The following is a 15,989-nucleotide window of genomic DNA, read 5'->3' on the forward strand; positions in this document are numbered from 1 at the left end:
AAAAATAAGGCATGGAATTCTACATGAAATATCTCAGCGTCAATTCTTTCTTCAAAGATGAAATAAATCTTTCTTCAAGCTAGCTCTTAACTACTGACGTTTTTGTAGTCGTCGTCACAACCAAAATCGGCCAAAACTTAAAATAATACCAAAGGCACGCTTATAATGTGCAACAGGCTCAATAATACTCAAAAAGCCGCGGTGTATATTCAAATAGACCGCGTCCAGGAGAGGGCGTTACCACATCGTGTTTCTCGCTCGCAGCGACCAGCCGATGGGACGTATGTTTGGGTTCATTGACTGCCGACACGTGTTGTTGTTATCACTGACTGTGCGTTATGAACGAATAACAAAACTCATGGAGTGGATAAGTGTTGGATTTTTGAGCATGTGGTAAACGAAACATTTAGTTGCATGATTGAAAACGTGAATTCAGGAGCGTGGACAAGGGGTTTCACAGGTAATTCCAGATATAACCAATGTCTGTTAAAGTTTTTTTCCTTTTTTAAAAATAAGCGTACATTTATAAGCACTGATATATTTTTGATTTACTAGTTAACTCTATTGATGTTTTTGTGTTCATATTACGCAATAAACCTATATTTCAAAATCTGTCTTTGGTGCTTTTCATTATGCAAAATATGTTTATCCCTTTACGGAAAAAAAATTGAAATAAGCTGAACGTGATTGACCTGTAAACTTGGACTACTGGCCTTGTGTTTTATTATTTTAGAGTTTATCCTAAGTTTGAGCGGGAGGTGTGAAAAGGACTTAAACATATATTATACCTGGATATGGCTGGTGACGTCCGCACACTCGAATTCCACGAGATGGGACTTGACGAGCGCATCGTTAAAGCAATTGCCGCACTTGGCTGGAGGCAGCCAACTGCTGTTCAGGAACATGCAATACCGCTTGCACTTAAAGGTACCTTAACTCAGCTGGGCTAATGGTTCTCATGAGGATAGTTTTTTATTTTTATTTCATATGTGTATGAGAATTTACGTACGATCAACTTAGCCCTTGTGTTAGCTACCTTTTCACTACATAGTATGCCGTTGTACAATGTTCTTACAATGCAGTATACAAATATTGAAGGCTATATCCATAAAGATTTTGGCGATGGCCTCTGAATAAACTGAGGCAGCAGTGGAAGCATCTTATATAATAATATTAATAGCTGTAATAACGTCAATAAAGTTTAAGTTTAATGGAAATACATGCGTTTTAATCCCAGCACTTGAACGACTGTTGTTTCAGGATGTGTTATAAAATCTAAATATTGACTAGTATTTGTGCCGGCAATACTAGCAATAAAAATTATTTTAGATGATCCCTAATTTTACGTTTTTATTAGAGAGAAGCCTATCTCAAAGACTAAGGTACCGAGATTCAAATCCGACTTTTAGCATTTACATTGTTAACGATAATCTCATTATTTTTCTAGGTAAAGATATCCTTGCAAGAGCAAGAACGGGTTCGGGCAAAACTGCTGGTTTTGCCATTCCTGCTATCCAGAAGATACTTGAACGTCGGTTGAAGGGTTGCGATCAGGAGACGACAGTATTGGTGTTAGCTCCAAGTAAGGAGCTATGTAAGCAAATCTACAGGCACTTTGTAGCCCTGACACGGTACTGTACAGGACAGGTACGAGTTGTGGACGTGTCTGAGTTTTCACAATTATCAGTTTTGCGACCGCAGCTAATCGAACGGCCAGATGTGGTTATAGGCACGCCAGCAAAAGTTCTTGCCCACTCGAAAGCCGAAAACCTTATATTAGACTCGGTTGAGATGCTGCTGATCGACGAAGCTGACCTTGTGTTTGCTTTTGGCCACGAAAAGGATACCGAACAGTTGCTCACAAACCTACCAACTATATTCCAAGCTATTGTATCATCAGCTACGTTGAGCGAAGATGTGCTAGCGCTCAAGCGGCTCGTATTACATAACCCGGTTACACTACGGGTAGAAGAAAGCTCCCTTACCGACAATCCTGGCCTTACGCAGTATGTAGTGAAGTGCGAGGAACTGGACAAGTATGCGATTCTTGCAGCTTTATTCAAGCTCAATCTAATCAAGGGAAAAACGCTGATTTTTGTTAACTCGGTAGATAGAGGTTACCGAACGAAGCTATTCCTCGATCAGTTCGGTGTTCGGAGTTGTGTGCTCAATAGTGAATTGCCACTTACGTCGAGACAAGTGGTCATCGATCGATTCAACGAAGGTCGTTATGAGATTATTGTGGCATCTGATGACAAATCATTGGATGCGAGGAAAGCTTCAAGCAAAAAAGATGGAAATAAAAGAAGATCAGGTATAGATCGAGAATTTGCTGCAAGTCGCGGTCTGGACTTTCAATTCGTATCTAACGTTATCAACTTGGAATTTCCTATGAGTATCCAAGCGTATATTCATCGCATCGGCCGTACAGCTCGTGCTAATCAGAAGGGAACAGCCCTCAATTTTGTCTCTATGCGCGAAATGCCCTTGTACGAGGCTGTTGAAGCTAAGATGGTAGAAGAGAAACGGAACATGTTTCAGGCGTACCGGTTCAAGATTGATGAAATTGAAGGATTTCGTTATCGCGCTCAGACGGCACTTAACCAGTTACAGAAAAGAGTCATAAAAGAAGCGCGAATCAAGGATATCAAAGAGGTAAAAAAAAAGCTTATTTGAGTCACAATCGGTAGAACATTAAAAATGTAATAACTGGTAGTTAGTCTAACAACTCATACTTCTTCACGAATGAAATTTCTGCTTCAAGTAGGCACACTATTGAAGTCCAACGTATATAGTTTTGTATATATATATACAGTTTTGCGCAACTTAGTAATTTCAGGTGCAATACAACCCATTATAAACACTGTGTTCAGTTGTGCTTGAATATAAATTAAGTAGAAAAAACAGCCGATTTGTTTAGGGATGTTTGTTAGCAACCTGCACGCAGTTTCGAAATTATAGTTTGGAGTTGCTGACTATTTAATACCAATTTCTGTGTTTTATTTGTGGTACATGCAAGCTTTTTTGTTGCCACCTTGGAATTAGAAATGCTCTGATTGGAATCGCCAGGAAACCTTTTTTTGTTGAGGTACTGGCATACGAACAGGAATGCTTTTCTAGGTCTTAATCAATAGTTCACTTATCCTAACTTTAAAAACCGATGGGGTTCTTCTAAAGGAAATACCCTTGCTTCATGAGACGTTTGAAGGACGAGTCTTTTTGTACCCATTTTACAGAAGCTTGTTGCGGTGCCCTTTTTTCGAACAACCCACATTTACGTGACGAATCAAATGATTTTTACTCAGAGGCGCTCGCTATATATATATATATATATATATATATATGAGTTAGAAATCATCGTTAAACCGAAACAGCTTAGCTTATGTTGTTGTGTTGAAGCATATCATCGCAATAAATTGCCCACCAAACTGAATGGATCTTTACCAAACCAAAACAAAAGGCGAAAATATGAGCGGAAGGTTTCTTAAAAGGTATAGGGTGTCCTTATCTAATCTAGGTAGGTGATCAACGGTCTACCTGGTAAAGTGAATCAAAATGAAAAAAAGGAAAAGATGGCTGTGTTTCTCTTCTTAGTAAAAACCTTATGAATGTGTTATACTTCCGACTATCCAAAAGTAGAAATTGGAATAACGAAAGTTTTGCCCACATAATTATTTTTTATATCCACAGGAAATGTTGAAAAGCGCCAAGCTAAAGACGTTCTTTGAGGAGAATCCCCGAGAACATTCGCTTCTTCGACATGATAAAGCTGCTCGGGCAACAACAGTAAAGTATCACGGACTCAAACACGTTCCAGACTATATCATCCCCCCAACATTACAACGTATTATGCAGGTATGTTGATGATGTTGTGCACGAACGAATTAGATAGGAAGATTAAAGTGACCCAAAATCACCGCTCTTCAGGTATACTGATACTGAAATCGCTGAATTTCTTTTTGTTAGTACTCTATTTATTTAAGGTAAATACATTCCCAAATATAAGATGTAAAACAGCAACTGCAACAATTCACGTGTCAATTTCTAATTAACTTTTTACTTTAGCTGTACAATATCGCAGATTGATAACACTTCAATGCAATTTTTGTCATCTGGAGGATTTTTGGGTACAATCGGTTAAAATTTTCCGTTTTGCTTTAGATGTTAATCTGACACCCAGATAACGTTTCCATAAGCAGAATATCTGTGAACTGGGTATTTAATGAGTGTTTCGCGGATATTTCAGATGTCCAATCGAAAAAGGCCTCGAATAACAACTGAAGAAGGCAGTGCTGTCAGATCAAGCGCTTGGGAACCTGTATGTAAGAGAGCTTCAAAACGAGGGAAAGCGTTCCCTCAAAATAACAATAAACAGAATAAGGATCCTTTAAAAAGTTTTTCGTTTAAACCTTAATAAATGATCTAGTTTTATGCAGATATGTTTGAATGTAAACGTCGATATTTTCATTCGTTTGTAGTGAGGCTAGCTAAGTGGAAACATTAATCCTTACCAAAACCTTAGTCAAAAAGATCGATATTGAGTAAATTAACAGGTATAATGCCAAAAACTGCAAAGGCTTGTACTAGAGTAATCCCGTTAGATTCAATACAAGTCCTTGTGTTATCTTCCTTGTGTGCTTAAAATGAGAACAACAACAATAATTATCATAAAACAAAACTAAATACGTGGAATCTTAATTTAAGAGCTTAGTAGGTTTTATAATGACGTACTGTATAATGGTTTATCAAACGTAAACCTTCGAAAATTTGAGGAAATCAAATTTTCTGCAATTCAAGGCATCGTAGACTTACAGTTTAACGATAAACCGATCTAGCGTGAAAATACGAGAAATAAAATAATTTAGTAATAAAGCTGAAGTGTTCCATAAGAATTTTAGACCACTATTTGTAATTCAGGACATACATTATCAATGATGTTGGTATAGCAAGTAGCTACCGCATTCGTACTAGAAACAATTAACAAGTTGCTAAAGATAACCAATAAAATTACTTAAGCATAATCAATCCTTTGCAAAAAGAATATTTCATTTCGGCAATTTCCAGGCTAGTGGTGGAAAATATAAGTGAGTTATAGTAAGCACCTTCTTTAGTGCGACAATATTGTGCAGTACATATAAGCTTATAGCTACGCGATCCATTCATTACGTTCAGTATAACTGCTCATCTGTGAGAAAGTACAGTAAGCATACGACACTTAAACCTGACCATATATATAGACAATAGGACAGTCGTGCAGGCATACGTCCTCTAGCATGCCAAGCATCTCCTTTTTCTTTAACTCATGCTTCTACAGTGAAATTAAAGTTCGATTTTGTGCAAATAGCTCCAGTGAATAGATGTGTAAATACAAAGTATGCAGAAAAATGTGGGTTAGGCACGTCAAACTAGTAGTGAGTTTTCTCAGTGCTTTTTCACCGTACACATTATGCGTACATGCAGAAATCTAGACATTCGAGCCAAGCGTTTTATATAGAAACACTATTTTCGGTTAAACCTGCGAATAACAAGGAATGCGAAATGATGAGCAGTATTGCTTCTGCAGTTCACCTTAAAGATGTATGCTATATGTCTTATGCACAAATTAACGGCGTTCTATCTCCTTCAATCATTTCACGGTGCTTACAGAAAGCAGTTTATTTCGATGGGCGTTACATATTGACATGAAAATACGTTACATGTCTCGTTGCATTTCCTTTGTCGATGCGTCTACAATTCTGGTTGTACACTTTCTGGTTAGTATGTATTATGCGTATGCATCGTTATGAAACGCTACGAATATACCACTAAAATGAAGTAAATGGTATCACTCTGGCACTGAATTTTCCTATGAAGTACTTGGTAGTCGCCATTGAACTACTCATATATATAATATATATATATATATATATTATAAACAATTTGCATATAAATAGTTGGACACATAAGCTGTACATATTGAATGTAACTAAGAGGCTACACAATTAGCCACACTAATTTATTCATTTAAATAGCAATTTGTCCCGCTCACACATTTCCTCATTATTTTTCCTAGTTCTTGCTCATTATATATCTCATATTTTGTTTGCGTGTGAGCTTAGATTCAAAGCGCTACAAAAGATATGAAATATACGCAATCCAATGCCACATTTTTATGGTAAGCGACACAAATGACTTAGATACCGAACTCCAATCAATTTTTTCGATCAATAAAGCGTACAATGTTACTTTAATCTAATCCTAGTTATTAAGTCTATGATTTTTTAAGGTTTTCGAATAGTTAAATAAAAAAAAAACATTTCAACTTGCAAACGTTATAGATTCAATGAAAAGAAGCTGAGAATTCAACGTTTCATGTAGGAGCATCAACCGTACTCCATATATATAGGCAACGCCGACTGTACTTACTAGATTTTATGAATAAAATATTTTCAAGTAATATATTAATAATGGCTGCAGGATGACTTTGGAATCGTAACTTAAAGTAACCACTTTGGACAGAGCTTTTTCGGAAGTTTAGTGACGCTCGATGAAGGCCGCTCGGTTCAATTAATGGAATACCGAGACCTGTCCAGCGGCGTACCTTCAGTCAGAAACTGTTTGCTGTCAGAGGCACGCAAACTTTAGGAAACCACTCGAGCTGCACAACAGCATGGGCTGTGGGACAGCATCCGTTACAATAGCTGGATTGGATGAAACTAAGATCAACCATCATATGGCCAAACTCGAGTGGTCGGGCGTGAGTAAGCATCCACTGGAAAAAAAGCACGAACTTTATTATCTTGATAAGTGACAAAATTACTTAAAACAACTGGTTTTATTTAATGCAACGTCTTTTTGAGTTTTACATCAATCAATACATTGTAGCACTTGCGCATTAACTTTATCTTTACTTTTTTAATGTGTCAATAGAATAAAGTTTTAATCCTAAACCACATTCAATAATACTTACAGGCTTGCCTATATATTTAATACTACACTGCTTGGTTTCCGAAATAAGACATCACCCTTTCTTCATATGAACAATGGCGTGCTCAGGCAAAGTTATTATGTTGTCGCATAATTATTATATTATTAATATGTATATATAACTTAAAATCACAGCCTAACTAAGATCCTTAGCCGCCGAATTTTTGTGTTACTATAAATATCATCCGTGTTAGAAAGAGCATATTATATAGTGGTGTTCATGGCACATACAGCACACAAAATAATAATTCTGTGATAAATAAGTAAGTTCTCAATAACGACGATTATTAGTAAATGCTTAATCAAGTATGGGCTAATCCTTACCAGCCAACAGCACATAGTGCAGAACAACTGGCAATTTAGAATATTCATGTAGCATAAAGCAAACTAAAATTTATTCTACATATCGCGCATTCCCATACAATGACAAGCCAAAATTCATCGTATCAGTTAATATAATATAACGAATGTAGCTTGACAGCGGATTGCAAACCTCCTAAATATAGGGCGCATATGTCTTATCTAGCGTTTCATCATCATATGTATATTAAGAAAGGTTTACCACTATATCAAACTGTATCAACAATGCGCGCCCCGAAGCATTTTCTTATAACGTACCTGCACTTCGCCCTGCGGTTCTTCTTTGAGAAAAAGGCCCATAATTTTTTTGCGATGTATTAATGTGATTTTCGGAATGCAAGTAGGGTGGACATCAAGCGGGATCTTCGAGCATTTGCCATTAAATTGACTTCCATCAATTGTTGTGTTCTTACCGCCGTACTCGATCACCATTCTGCAATCTTTGGCCTTGGCGCCAGTGTAAATTGCCAATGAGATAGGCAGCAACATGATTTGGCCAGCAAAACACTTCACATCGTCAGCTAGTACCGCTGACAGCTCACTAGCTCGTCCCAGCCTGAGGGAACTGGTCCGTCTTTTGCCTTTGCTTGTTGTGGATCGGCTAGAATTTGCGCACTGCAGAATTCTCTTCACCCGCGCATCGAAGTCACGCAGAGCGACGAGAACTTTATCGGCGCGGACTCCGCCACCGAACACCTCGCCAGCAAGAGCATAGTACTCGGCTAGTCCGTAACTCACGACGATATTCTTTTGCACGTTAGTTAATTGGGTTGTTACGTTCTGCCGAAGTAGCGCCCAGTGTTTACCGGATGCGCTATCACTTGTTCGAACAGGCAGCCTACACTTATTCTCCTTGCACTGAGTTTCCAACTGACTTCTCTTGCGGGACAATACCTTTCCTGCCATGGAAGCTACTGACGACTTCATATTACGCTATACACCGAATATATGCCACGGGGTGTAGTTCACAACAGTTTGCAAGATCGCGTTATGATAGCAGTTCTGATCCAGAGAACGAATAGCCGGCGACACAACGGACTCGTGTCTCGACTATAGCGTCCACGCATTTGAAGTGCTAAGCACGGAGGACAAGCAAGGCTTAGTGCATTCATTGTGCGAACTCTCCAGTCAGGTGTTCATGCAACGTAAACGTTCCACTTAAGATATCTGATTTCGAACGCGGTGATAGATACAGCATGTACAGGTGCCATACGCAGGCCGCAAACATTGCACGCACTACCTAAAACACGCGCATGCACCTCATACGCCTTTGACTGCGTGATTCAATTTCTGAGTATAACTTCCCAAACGCAGCATAAGACCTTACCAATTTCGTTCTCCAAAAGCGATAAACGGAATACGAAATTTATACCTGCATACATGTCAGCATTAGCGGGTGCTAATTGAAGCGAATGTATACGCAGGTATATGAATAAGTTCGTCTCTTAATGGCATCATGTTTTGCGTAACTGCCATGCATGTATTATATAATAGTGATTGTCAGTAGACAAAGAAATAGTATTGTAATTTTGTTATTATATAATTACAATGTTGTTAAAATTTAGTGCGCACCAGATTACGATGTTAGCAACCCAAAGCGTGAATAAATTTATTTTATGCATTGATTACAGCTTGACAGAGAATATGAACTAACGAACACCCTTAGCAGAATCCATTTTTAATTTATTGATCGTGTTCTATATAATATTAAGTAGTCAGATCTGAAATGGGCAATGGTCGGAACAGTACACAACGCAAACCGTTAGTGTAATTTGGTGTAACGAAGGTGTCGATCATATGTTCTTACCCCACACATGCGAGTGGTTTTGCTACAGATAATGACAACGGGCAAAAACGACGATAGTTATCATCGCGCAAGAGGGAGTATATCGCGCCGATATTATCTTGTCTTTGGTCGGGCACTCTGTCGAGCTTCAGGCTACGTCGCAAATACTCAGATCGTTTATTCTATAATCAAGTGCCTATATCAGTAGGCTGCTCAGTCAGGCCAATGGCACCAGGTATGCCCCAGCCCGCGGTAACCTTGTTTTCACGTGCTGCATTTTTCTTTACTTTATTTTACCATACTTGCCGATTAGTACCTTGGCATAAGCCAAATGACTGGCCCAACCCGTGTCGCACGTGATGTCGTTTAACTGGGTTCCCAGGAGCAACTGTAGCAAACCTTCTAAATTGTCGGCTGTGCTTTTAATGGATAAGCTCCTCCATGTCAAACAATCCGGCTAAGCATCATATTAAGCCGGCTAAGCATTAGGAAGCTTGTACCCTACAGAAACTACGGTCAGCGGGTTTTGATGGTTTTTCGAAGTTCCTTCAAGAAGTTCTCGGCAGACTTAAGCTCTTCCTCTGCAAAACGATCCCGATGCTTATTCTTGAATCCCGGCTACGTATCGGTTTCCGCCGTTTCACAGTTATACTACACCAGCGTATCCTTCCGTAGTGCCTCGTGACACTTCGCACTACTTGATCCTTCGGCCCTTACCCTTAAGCTGTCCGATGCTTCGTCTCCTATATGAACTTTTTCTTTGGCTACCACCAGACTCTTCGCTTCGTTAGTTTTGCACTGGTTGGCTTCCATCAAGCCGCGTACGATTTCGTCTACACGATACTGCTACGAAGCTGTAACATGCAGATTATAGTTTCGTTTTTGGTCGGGCGATGCTGCCCCTGTCGAGCTTCACACTACGCCCTATCAACTCCTAAAATCACATGTTATTATATCAAGTATCTACGTCAGTGCGTTTCGTAAAGTAAGGCGTACGCACTGAGAGAGCTTCTTGTGTGTGGCTTAATAAGAATAAGTGTGAGGCTTTTGTTAGCATTTTGAAAAGAAATTGTTGTTAATAAATGTTACTATAAGGCAATTCTTTAATAACGAGAAGAAAAACATAGAGCATTCCCTAGACAGGCTAATCTTGAAGGTTGCTTTGTACTAAAGAAGCCTAGTTCTTTTTAAAGTTAAGACTGAAGTTTTAATCTTATTCAGATAATTTTATTTACACAGACCAATAATGCCGATTTCATATACATCTAACATGCGTTTAATATTCGCTGTTTTCATTAGAATTTATACGTAGATAGTCTTTTTGCACCTGAGCACGGTACATAAGTCATTCATGTATAGAAGCTACTGAACTGAATTCAGAAAAAAATTACTTAGAGGTTAGGTGTTAACGTAGCCCTTAAAATTCACAATGTTCACCATCGACGCAAAACCATCGAAAGCCTAGAGAAGCTGGTGTGACCGCTTGACCACCGTTAAGGGACACCCATCGGCACTGGCAAGCGTATGCGCGAGCCCCAGGGGCAGGCGCAAGTTTTTTTCGTAAAGCCTCCCCCGGTGCATGGTTACGAAGGAACAAATAGTCCATATCAGGCTGCCATCGTAAATCTGTTGAACGAAATAACGACACGGCAGATTTTAGCGCGTTAGTTCGACGCGGTGGTTGAGTGTTCCAAGAGATGACAGAGCATGGATCGCAGACAAACAGTAACCAAAGAGAGCAAACAACTATTAATATGAAGTGATAATCGCCGCAACTGCATGTGTTCGAAGCATCAACTTAATTCATATTTTGGATCGTCTTCAATAAATTTAGTAATAATGGAGCGTCCAACAGAAAATGTGTCCTATAAATGGAAGGTATTAACGTTGAAAGGTCTAGGTTTCACGATATAAAATAAAAATGGAATATTGTCGTCGATCGACTCTACCTGAGAAGGCAGCAACAGTGATATCACAGGAAGCACAACGGAGCCGGGAACATGCGCGAATGACGCCCGTTCGAGAAATACCCGCTTTGAGAAAAGACCCGCCCAGATATGCCGGAGCGCATTTCCCGCTCTCTCGACTGAAATGGTCCTGCCAACGAGGCAAGTGATGCCGAATCGTTTTGTCAAGTTAGGTATTTTTATTTCACTCGTTTGCCTTATTATATTTGCAATGCAATTTCACTTAATGGTTCTACAGCTAACGGAAGAACCGTTTAGGGGTTTAACAACCGATGAAGTTAGTTCTGCACGAAATATTCTACACTTGATATAGACTATAAAAAATTTCGGCAGTTTTTGAACCGAAAAGGTCTCATCAAATTTAGATTTTATGTAGTACTTCACATACAGTAACCCCTTGCGCTAAGCAGTGTTTTTTCGTGGCGTTTTCTCTCGTTACAATCTGACAGATTACACATATATTAACAGTCCATGGTAGTATAAGCATTTTATTGAAGCATAACATACCTTTAAGGACGGTCGTGCCTCATTGTGAGTATCTGCGTCACTAGCTTGTTCCTGAAGCAGCTCGGTAACTAGCTGTTCAATCTCATCGGCCAGCATTATAGCATAGGCTAAACATCTGCGTTCCCACAATTACGATAGGTCACACCTATATTGAAAGGGGCGTATTTCATTGTGAGTTCATTGCGGCCTATGCAGCAGTCTCGCCAGACTTGGCTTATTCGCTTAGGCGAAGCTTTGTTCTTCTTATATTGCTTACAGATGAACCCGGACCGCATAAACACTCTAACACTATGCCTCACCGAGCTGATAGAAAGTAGTCATCATTAGTTGTAAAGTAGCTAGCGAATGAGGAACATTATGCACTAGTTCGATTAGCCTTAAACAACGACAAAATTACCACCAGTAAGTTTCCATAGAAAACAGCCCGATGTCAAGATGCGGCGGACGAAACTGACCTTACGGAACAACGGCCAGCTGAGCTTGCTGCGGCGTTAGATCTGACAGTAGGATGCCTGTCATTACCATGGAAACCACAAAACTCAACGCGAGGTGAAACACCTGGTTATATTTGAGGATTATCGCGATATTTTTGCCTGCATTGGCATGCTTTTGTGTGCGTTGATTAATTTTATGTCGAAATTGTACAAAAGATGAACATTAGACGAACATTATAAATAACATTCCCAACTAGTGTTAGCTAATAGCAAAGCTCTGCCCTGCCGGGTAAAGAACATCGAGGTCATTTACCATATTGAAGATATATTTGGAGAAACTGTTTCAAATACTTGTATTTCACTAAAGCTTATAACTCATAGATGGGAGTCCTCGCGTATATACATAGAGGACGAAACCAGACGGATCTTGTTTCGTCTTGCGGGAAAGATAGATAAAAAGTGAATTAATTGAAATTTTTTTGCAGTGCGCTAGTTTGACGGCTTATAGACCAGGGTCCCTTGAAAATAAAAAATTATTTTAAGCTAATCCCTTCCGCCATAACGAAAAGAATAATTTAGAAGAATGCAAAGCGTAAATAGCTCTTTAATTATGTCTACAGAACTTTATAATAATCTCAATATATGATTTAAGACGTTTTATCAGGATTATAGCTTGATCTCAAATCGTGCCTACATACTCCACTGGACCTAAATTTTCGAGTCTGAATGGTAATCTCTCGTTTATATTTGAGTGTGGGTAGCTGGTATTTTAAGGAGTCACGTGCATCTTTGAGTCCGGCGCACAGCAGCCTCTGTCATTAAATGTCATATTCAACTTTTAACAAAACGTTTTCTCTAATTTGCCAATGCACCACGAAGATGCATCATCCAGATATTAACTTGGGTTGAAGCTTTTAGAAAGCACACCTTTAGAATTATTGATGCCATTCTAGGCACCAGTTTCCGTTTGTGCCACCAGTGCCAAAGGTACGAATTTTACTTGTAACGTATTGCTGAACATCGCAAAATACCGCCGACTTCCCATTTAAGATTGGCTTTTATATCGTTGCTTAGTCTAATCGCTAATTTAAACCATGCAGATTGTGGGAGGGTTGCCCCACCCCCAGTAGTCACCGTTCGTTTCGAATCGACAAGAATGGAAAAAACAATCAAAGGCTAAAGAAGTCTAAAATTATACATATGAAAAAAAGAATCAAATACAATTACGAAACGGTAACAAGTATGCTTGAATCAAAAGTTCCTCTACATACATCGAAAGAAATAATGTCTGTATTAGGAGGTATTTAGAGATTTTTTTAACTGTGAGTCTACAGGCCAATTTTAGGCGAATGTTAAACTTGTTTGTTTTCATTTAAAGGCAGGAATGAGACACGATCAATTTTCGACTACCGCCTTATACGGAAAATTAAACATCTGTAAAACGTCTTTTAATATAATATTATTATAATAGCATTACTTTTTAAAGACAAATAATAACAGCGGTGTGTCTACTCTTTTGGACTACGGACGTGAAATTGTTTTGCTTCTTCTACGCGTACAGCTAATTTACAAGCTCAAAAGTCAAACAGGCTTTGGAGGCCAAGAGAAAAGCGACTTTTAAGCTTGCTTGACCTAGCCTCGAAGTAATGTCCTGAATTGTCGATCCTCTATAAGATATCTAAGCGAAAATATTGATATTCTATAAGAGGGGATCGATTGAGGGGAAAATCTGTTGTGCTTTTTCATGAAACATCGCCGGCAAGGTCGTTTCAATGGTATCTTCTATATGCCTCCAGGCAAATCTTTGAATATCTCCCAATGAGGCTTCCATTCAGGAAAACATGAGATTATTTTAAACTGACTCTATAATTGCAAAAGAACCCTGAAATCTACATAAGATATCAAATAGCGTGCTAGCCCTACGACACAAATTTTACCGCATCTGCGTCTATTTTAAAAAAATAAGTTGTAATCAGGTTGGTATAGTAATGCATCTACTTTACGAATTTTCTCGAGAAAGTAGAAGACGCATGTAGTATTGTGAGTCTGAAACTGTTTGCCACCGTATAAGAGAGTTCAACGTTACATATTGATAGGTTAGGTCAAAATGTACATCTAGTATATACTGGAGGCTTATAGTAGGCTGTGTTCCGTCCCCGTTTCGCATAATGCAACTAATCTGATTCGCTGAGTTCACGCCCAGCCCGACTATAGGTTGCGCGTACATCAGTTACTGTCGAGATCCAGTTACCCACTTGCCCAATGTAGCCCAAATAGTTCTGTCACCTTGCAGCTGTTAGTTAATTAGCTGCTCCTAATGTAATACAATTGAGTTGTTATTACACCCAATCTAATATACTGTTGCGGCTGTTCAATCCAGTTAACTAACTTATGGTTTTACTATGATTGTGCTGTTGCATTAATCACACTGTTGCAGTAACTCCATCCTCCTAATGAATTACTCTACCAACTTTGTCACGTTACTACAAGTACTTTTTCCTTTGGTCCTAACTGTTTCGTACTTCCGTTGCAGTTAACCCGCTACCCCGCTGTGTGTATGGCAGCTGTAAGGAGTAACAACAAAGAAATATTCAACCAACTGGTAAAATCTCCTCAGGGTAAAAGCAGGTTTATTGGCCTGCAAAAATAAAATTAAAGCCAGTATTTTACCTAGACCATTTTAGGTAGACAAATTAGCAGACACAAATACAAACAAACATAGACTTCAAATAACATTTTAGGAATGCTGGTGTAACGTCCGGATGTCCTCAAGGACACCCATACTACCCATACTGAGCCTTTAATCAATATGTTATGTATAAACTCTCTAGTGCATACAATATTGACGTTACTATCAGTAAAAACATACGTGGAAGATGTACATATATACAGCGTAGTAAATAGTCCGCAAAAGGAGTTTATTATGCAACAAGGTTCACTGGGCTTTTATGAGTGGATCGAAAGATTTAACCTAAAACTATTTGCTGACCTAAAACATGCCGACAAATGCCGGCATGGGAATGCAAAACGAAGGCCAGCTGAGATGGCGAGGTAAATCTTAAATGTCAGGACGTGAACAAAGATCTAGGTGCTATTACTTCCACTTAAGTAAACTATTCGAAGCATATGGCGTTAGATATGTGCTCCGACGACGGACTGCTCCAAATTTACATTACAAATATTTATGGTAAAAGATCCTAATTTATTTACTCGAAAATCTTTTGCTTCTTACAAATGTTGAACTAGCCATGACCTACGAACCGCCGGTATGGAATACAGGCCTAGCGAAAAATAGCCAAATGCCGATTTAATGAAAATCTAGTCATAATAACATCTATTTTAGACCGTTTCAAGATTATTCGTAGATTGCCGCTTACAGGGACGGGCAAAACACAAAATATTTGACCGAGAAGTCGTATTATATTATTTATGTTATAATCAGAAGTAAAAAAATAGCAACATTCATAATAACAAAACAAGCATAGAGGCCGTTGCGTGTACTCAGAGAATGCATGCTACTCGCGTAAGTCTTAAAGTGGTATTTTTCGACCTTGGTAGCTGATCTTCGAGAAAATTTCGAAAACAACGTATTGTTCTCTCCCACAGCGAATTCGCTGTTTTGTTATAGGAAAGCACTAGCCTCCTTCTGTCACCGAAAACAGTAGATAAAGCTATGTCATTACGACAAGCAGGCCACCAAAGATCGTGGATTTGAATGCCCCATCCTACATAAGAACTATTTTCTAAATATTTATTTCCTGCAGTAAAGCATATCCGAAATGGTTCATGGCATATAAGGCAATTTTATAAGCTTTAAATTAAAATGTGATTATGAATACATTGAAAGATATAATAATGGCAATGATGCATTTGCAATAAACTCTCCCTAAATCTAGGTCCACTTTCCTACACATTTTGGTATTATATTGCAATTGAAAAGGATGCTATGGAAAAAAAATAGGTAGAAAA

The 15,989-nt window shown here is 38.7% G+C and overlaps 3 protein-coding genes across 6 annotated transcripts; 1 reads left to right on the top strand and 2 right to left on the bottom strand.

The window, feature by feature from the left end:
- The first annotated feature begins 286 nt into the window (after positions 1-286).
- Positions 287-4,453, top strand: Ddx56 (putative ATP-dependent RNA helicase DDX56). Its single transcript, XM_022803189.2, has 5 exons — positions 287-460; positions 734-927; positions 1,448-2,655; positions 3,691-3,855; positions 4,247-4,453. Exons 2-5 carry the CDS (start codon positions 795-797, stop codon positions 4,412-4,414), a joined length of 1,674 nt encoding a protein of 557 aa, XP_022658924.1. The 5' UTR covers positions 287-460; positions 734-794; the 3' UTR covers positions 4,415-4,453.
- A 1,168-nt stretch (positions 4,454-5,621) lies between these two features.
- On the bottom strand, positions 5,622-8,628 carry LOC111249977 (uncharacterized). The gene is made up of 2 exons (XM_022804493.2): positions 7,585-8,628; positions 5,622-6,751 (listed from the first exon to the last, which is right to left on the bottom strand). Exons 1-2 carry the CDS (start codon positions 8,251-8,253, stop codon positions 6,587-6,589), a joined length of 834 nt encoding a protein of 277 aa, XP_022660228.1. The 5' UTR covers positions 8,254-8,628; the 3' UTR covers positions 5,622-6,586.
- Positions 8,629-10,317: 1,689 nt separating this feature from the next.
- Positions 10,318-12,089, bottom strand: LOC111254712 (cilia- and flagella-associated protein 418-like). 4 transcript variants are annotated; one of them, XM_022815852.2, is made up of 4 exons: positions 11,984-12,089; positions 11,587-11,731; positions 11,062-11,209; positions 10,318-10,738 (listed from the first exon to the last, which is right to left on the bottom strand). In XM_022815852.2, exons 2-4 carry the CDS (start codon positions 11,680-11,682, stop codon positions 10,530-10,532), a joined length of 453 nt encoding a protein of 150 aa, XP_022671587.1. In that variant the 5' UTR covers positions 11,683-11,731; positions 11,984-12,089; the 3' UTR covers positions 10,318-10,529. The 4 variants fall into 4 exon arrangements, with proteins under 4 accessions (XP_022671587.1, XP_086834160.1, XP_086834159.1 ...); XM_086978034.1 differs by having other exon boundaries at positions 12,042-12,084; XM_086978033.1 differs by having other exon boundaries at positions 11,886-12,035.
- Between the last annotated feature and the right edge of the window lie 3,900 nt (positions 12,090-15,989).

The sequence above is a fragment of the Varroa destructor genome, unplaced genomic scaffold (assembly GCF_002443255.2).
Source record: "Varroa destructor unplaced genomic scaffold, Vdes_3.0 BEIS01000001.1, whole genome shotgun sequence".
Taxonomy (NCBI): domain Eukaryota; kingdom Metazoa; phylum Arthropoda; class Arachnida; order Mesostigmata; family Varroidae; genus Varroa; species Varroa destructor.

Coding starts and splice junctions, on each gene's coding strand:
- Ddx56 (XM_022803189.2), top strand. CDS start 795: ATGGCTGGTGACGTCCGCACACTCGAATTCCACGAGATGGGACTTGAC. Junction 2,656..3,690: donor GAATCAAGGATATCAAAGAG/GTAAAAAAAAAG, acceptor TTATATCCACAG/GAAATGTTGAAAAGCGCCAA. Junction 3,856..4,246: donor CATTACAACGTATTATGCAG/GTATGTTGATGA, acceptor CGGATATTTCAG/ATGTCCAATCGAAAAAGGCC.
- LOC111249977 (XM_022804493.2), bottom strand. CDS start 8,253: ATGAAGTCGTCAGTAGCTTCCATGGCAGGAAAGGTATTGTCCCGCAAG. Junction 6,752..7,584: donor AACCGCAGGGCGAAGTGCAG/GTACGTTATAAG, acceptor CTTTTTTTCCAG/TGGATGCTTACTCACGCCCG.
- LOC111254712 (XM_022815852.2), bottom strand. CDS start 11,682: ATGCTGGCCGATGAGATTGAACAGCTAGTTACCGAGCTGCTTCAGGAA. Junction 11,210..11,586: donor AGGCACGACCGTCCTTAAAG/GTATGTTATGCT, acceptor CCTCGTTGGCAG/GACCATTTCAGTCGAGAGAG. Junction 10,739..11,061: donor CACTGTTGCTGCCTTCTCAG/GTAGAGTCGATC, acceptor TTCGTTCAACAG/ATTTACGATGGCAGCCTGAT.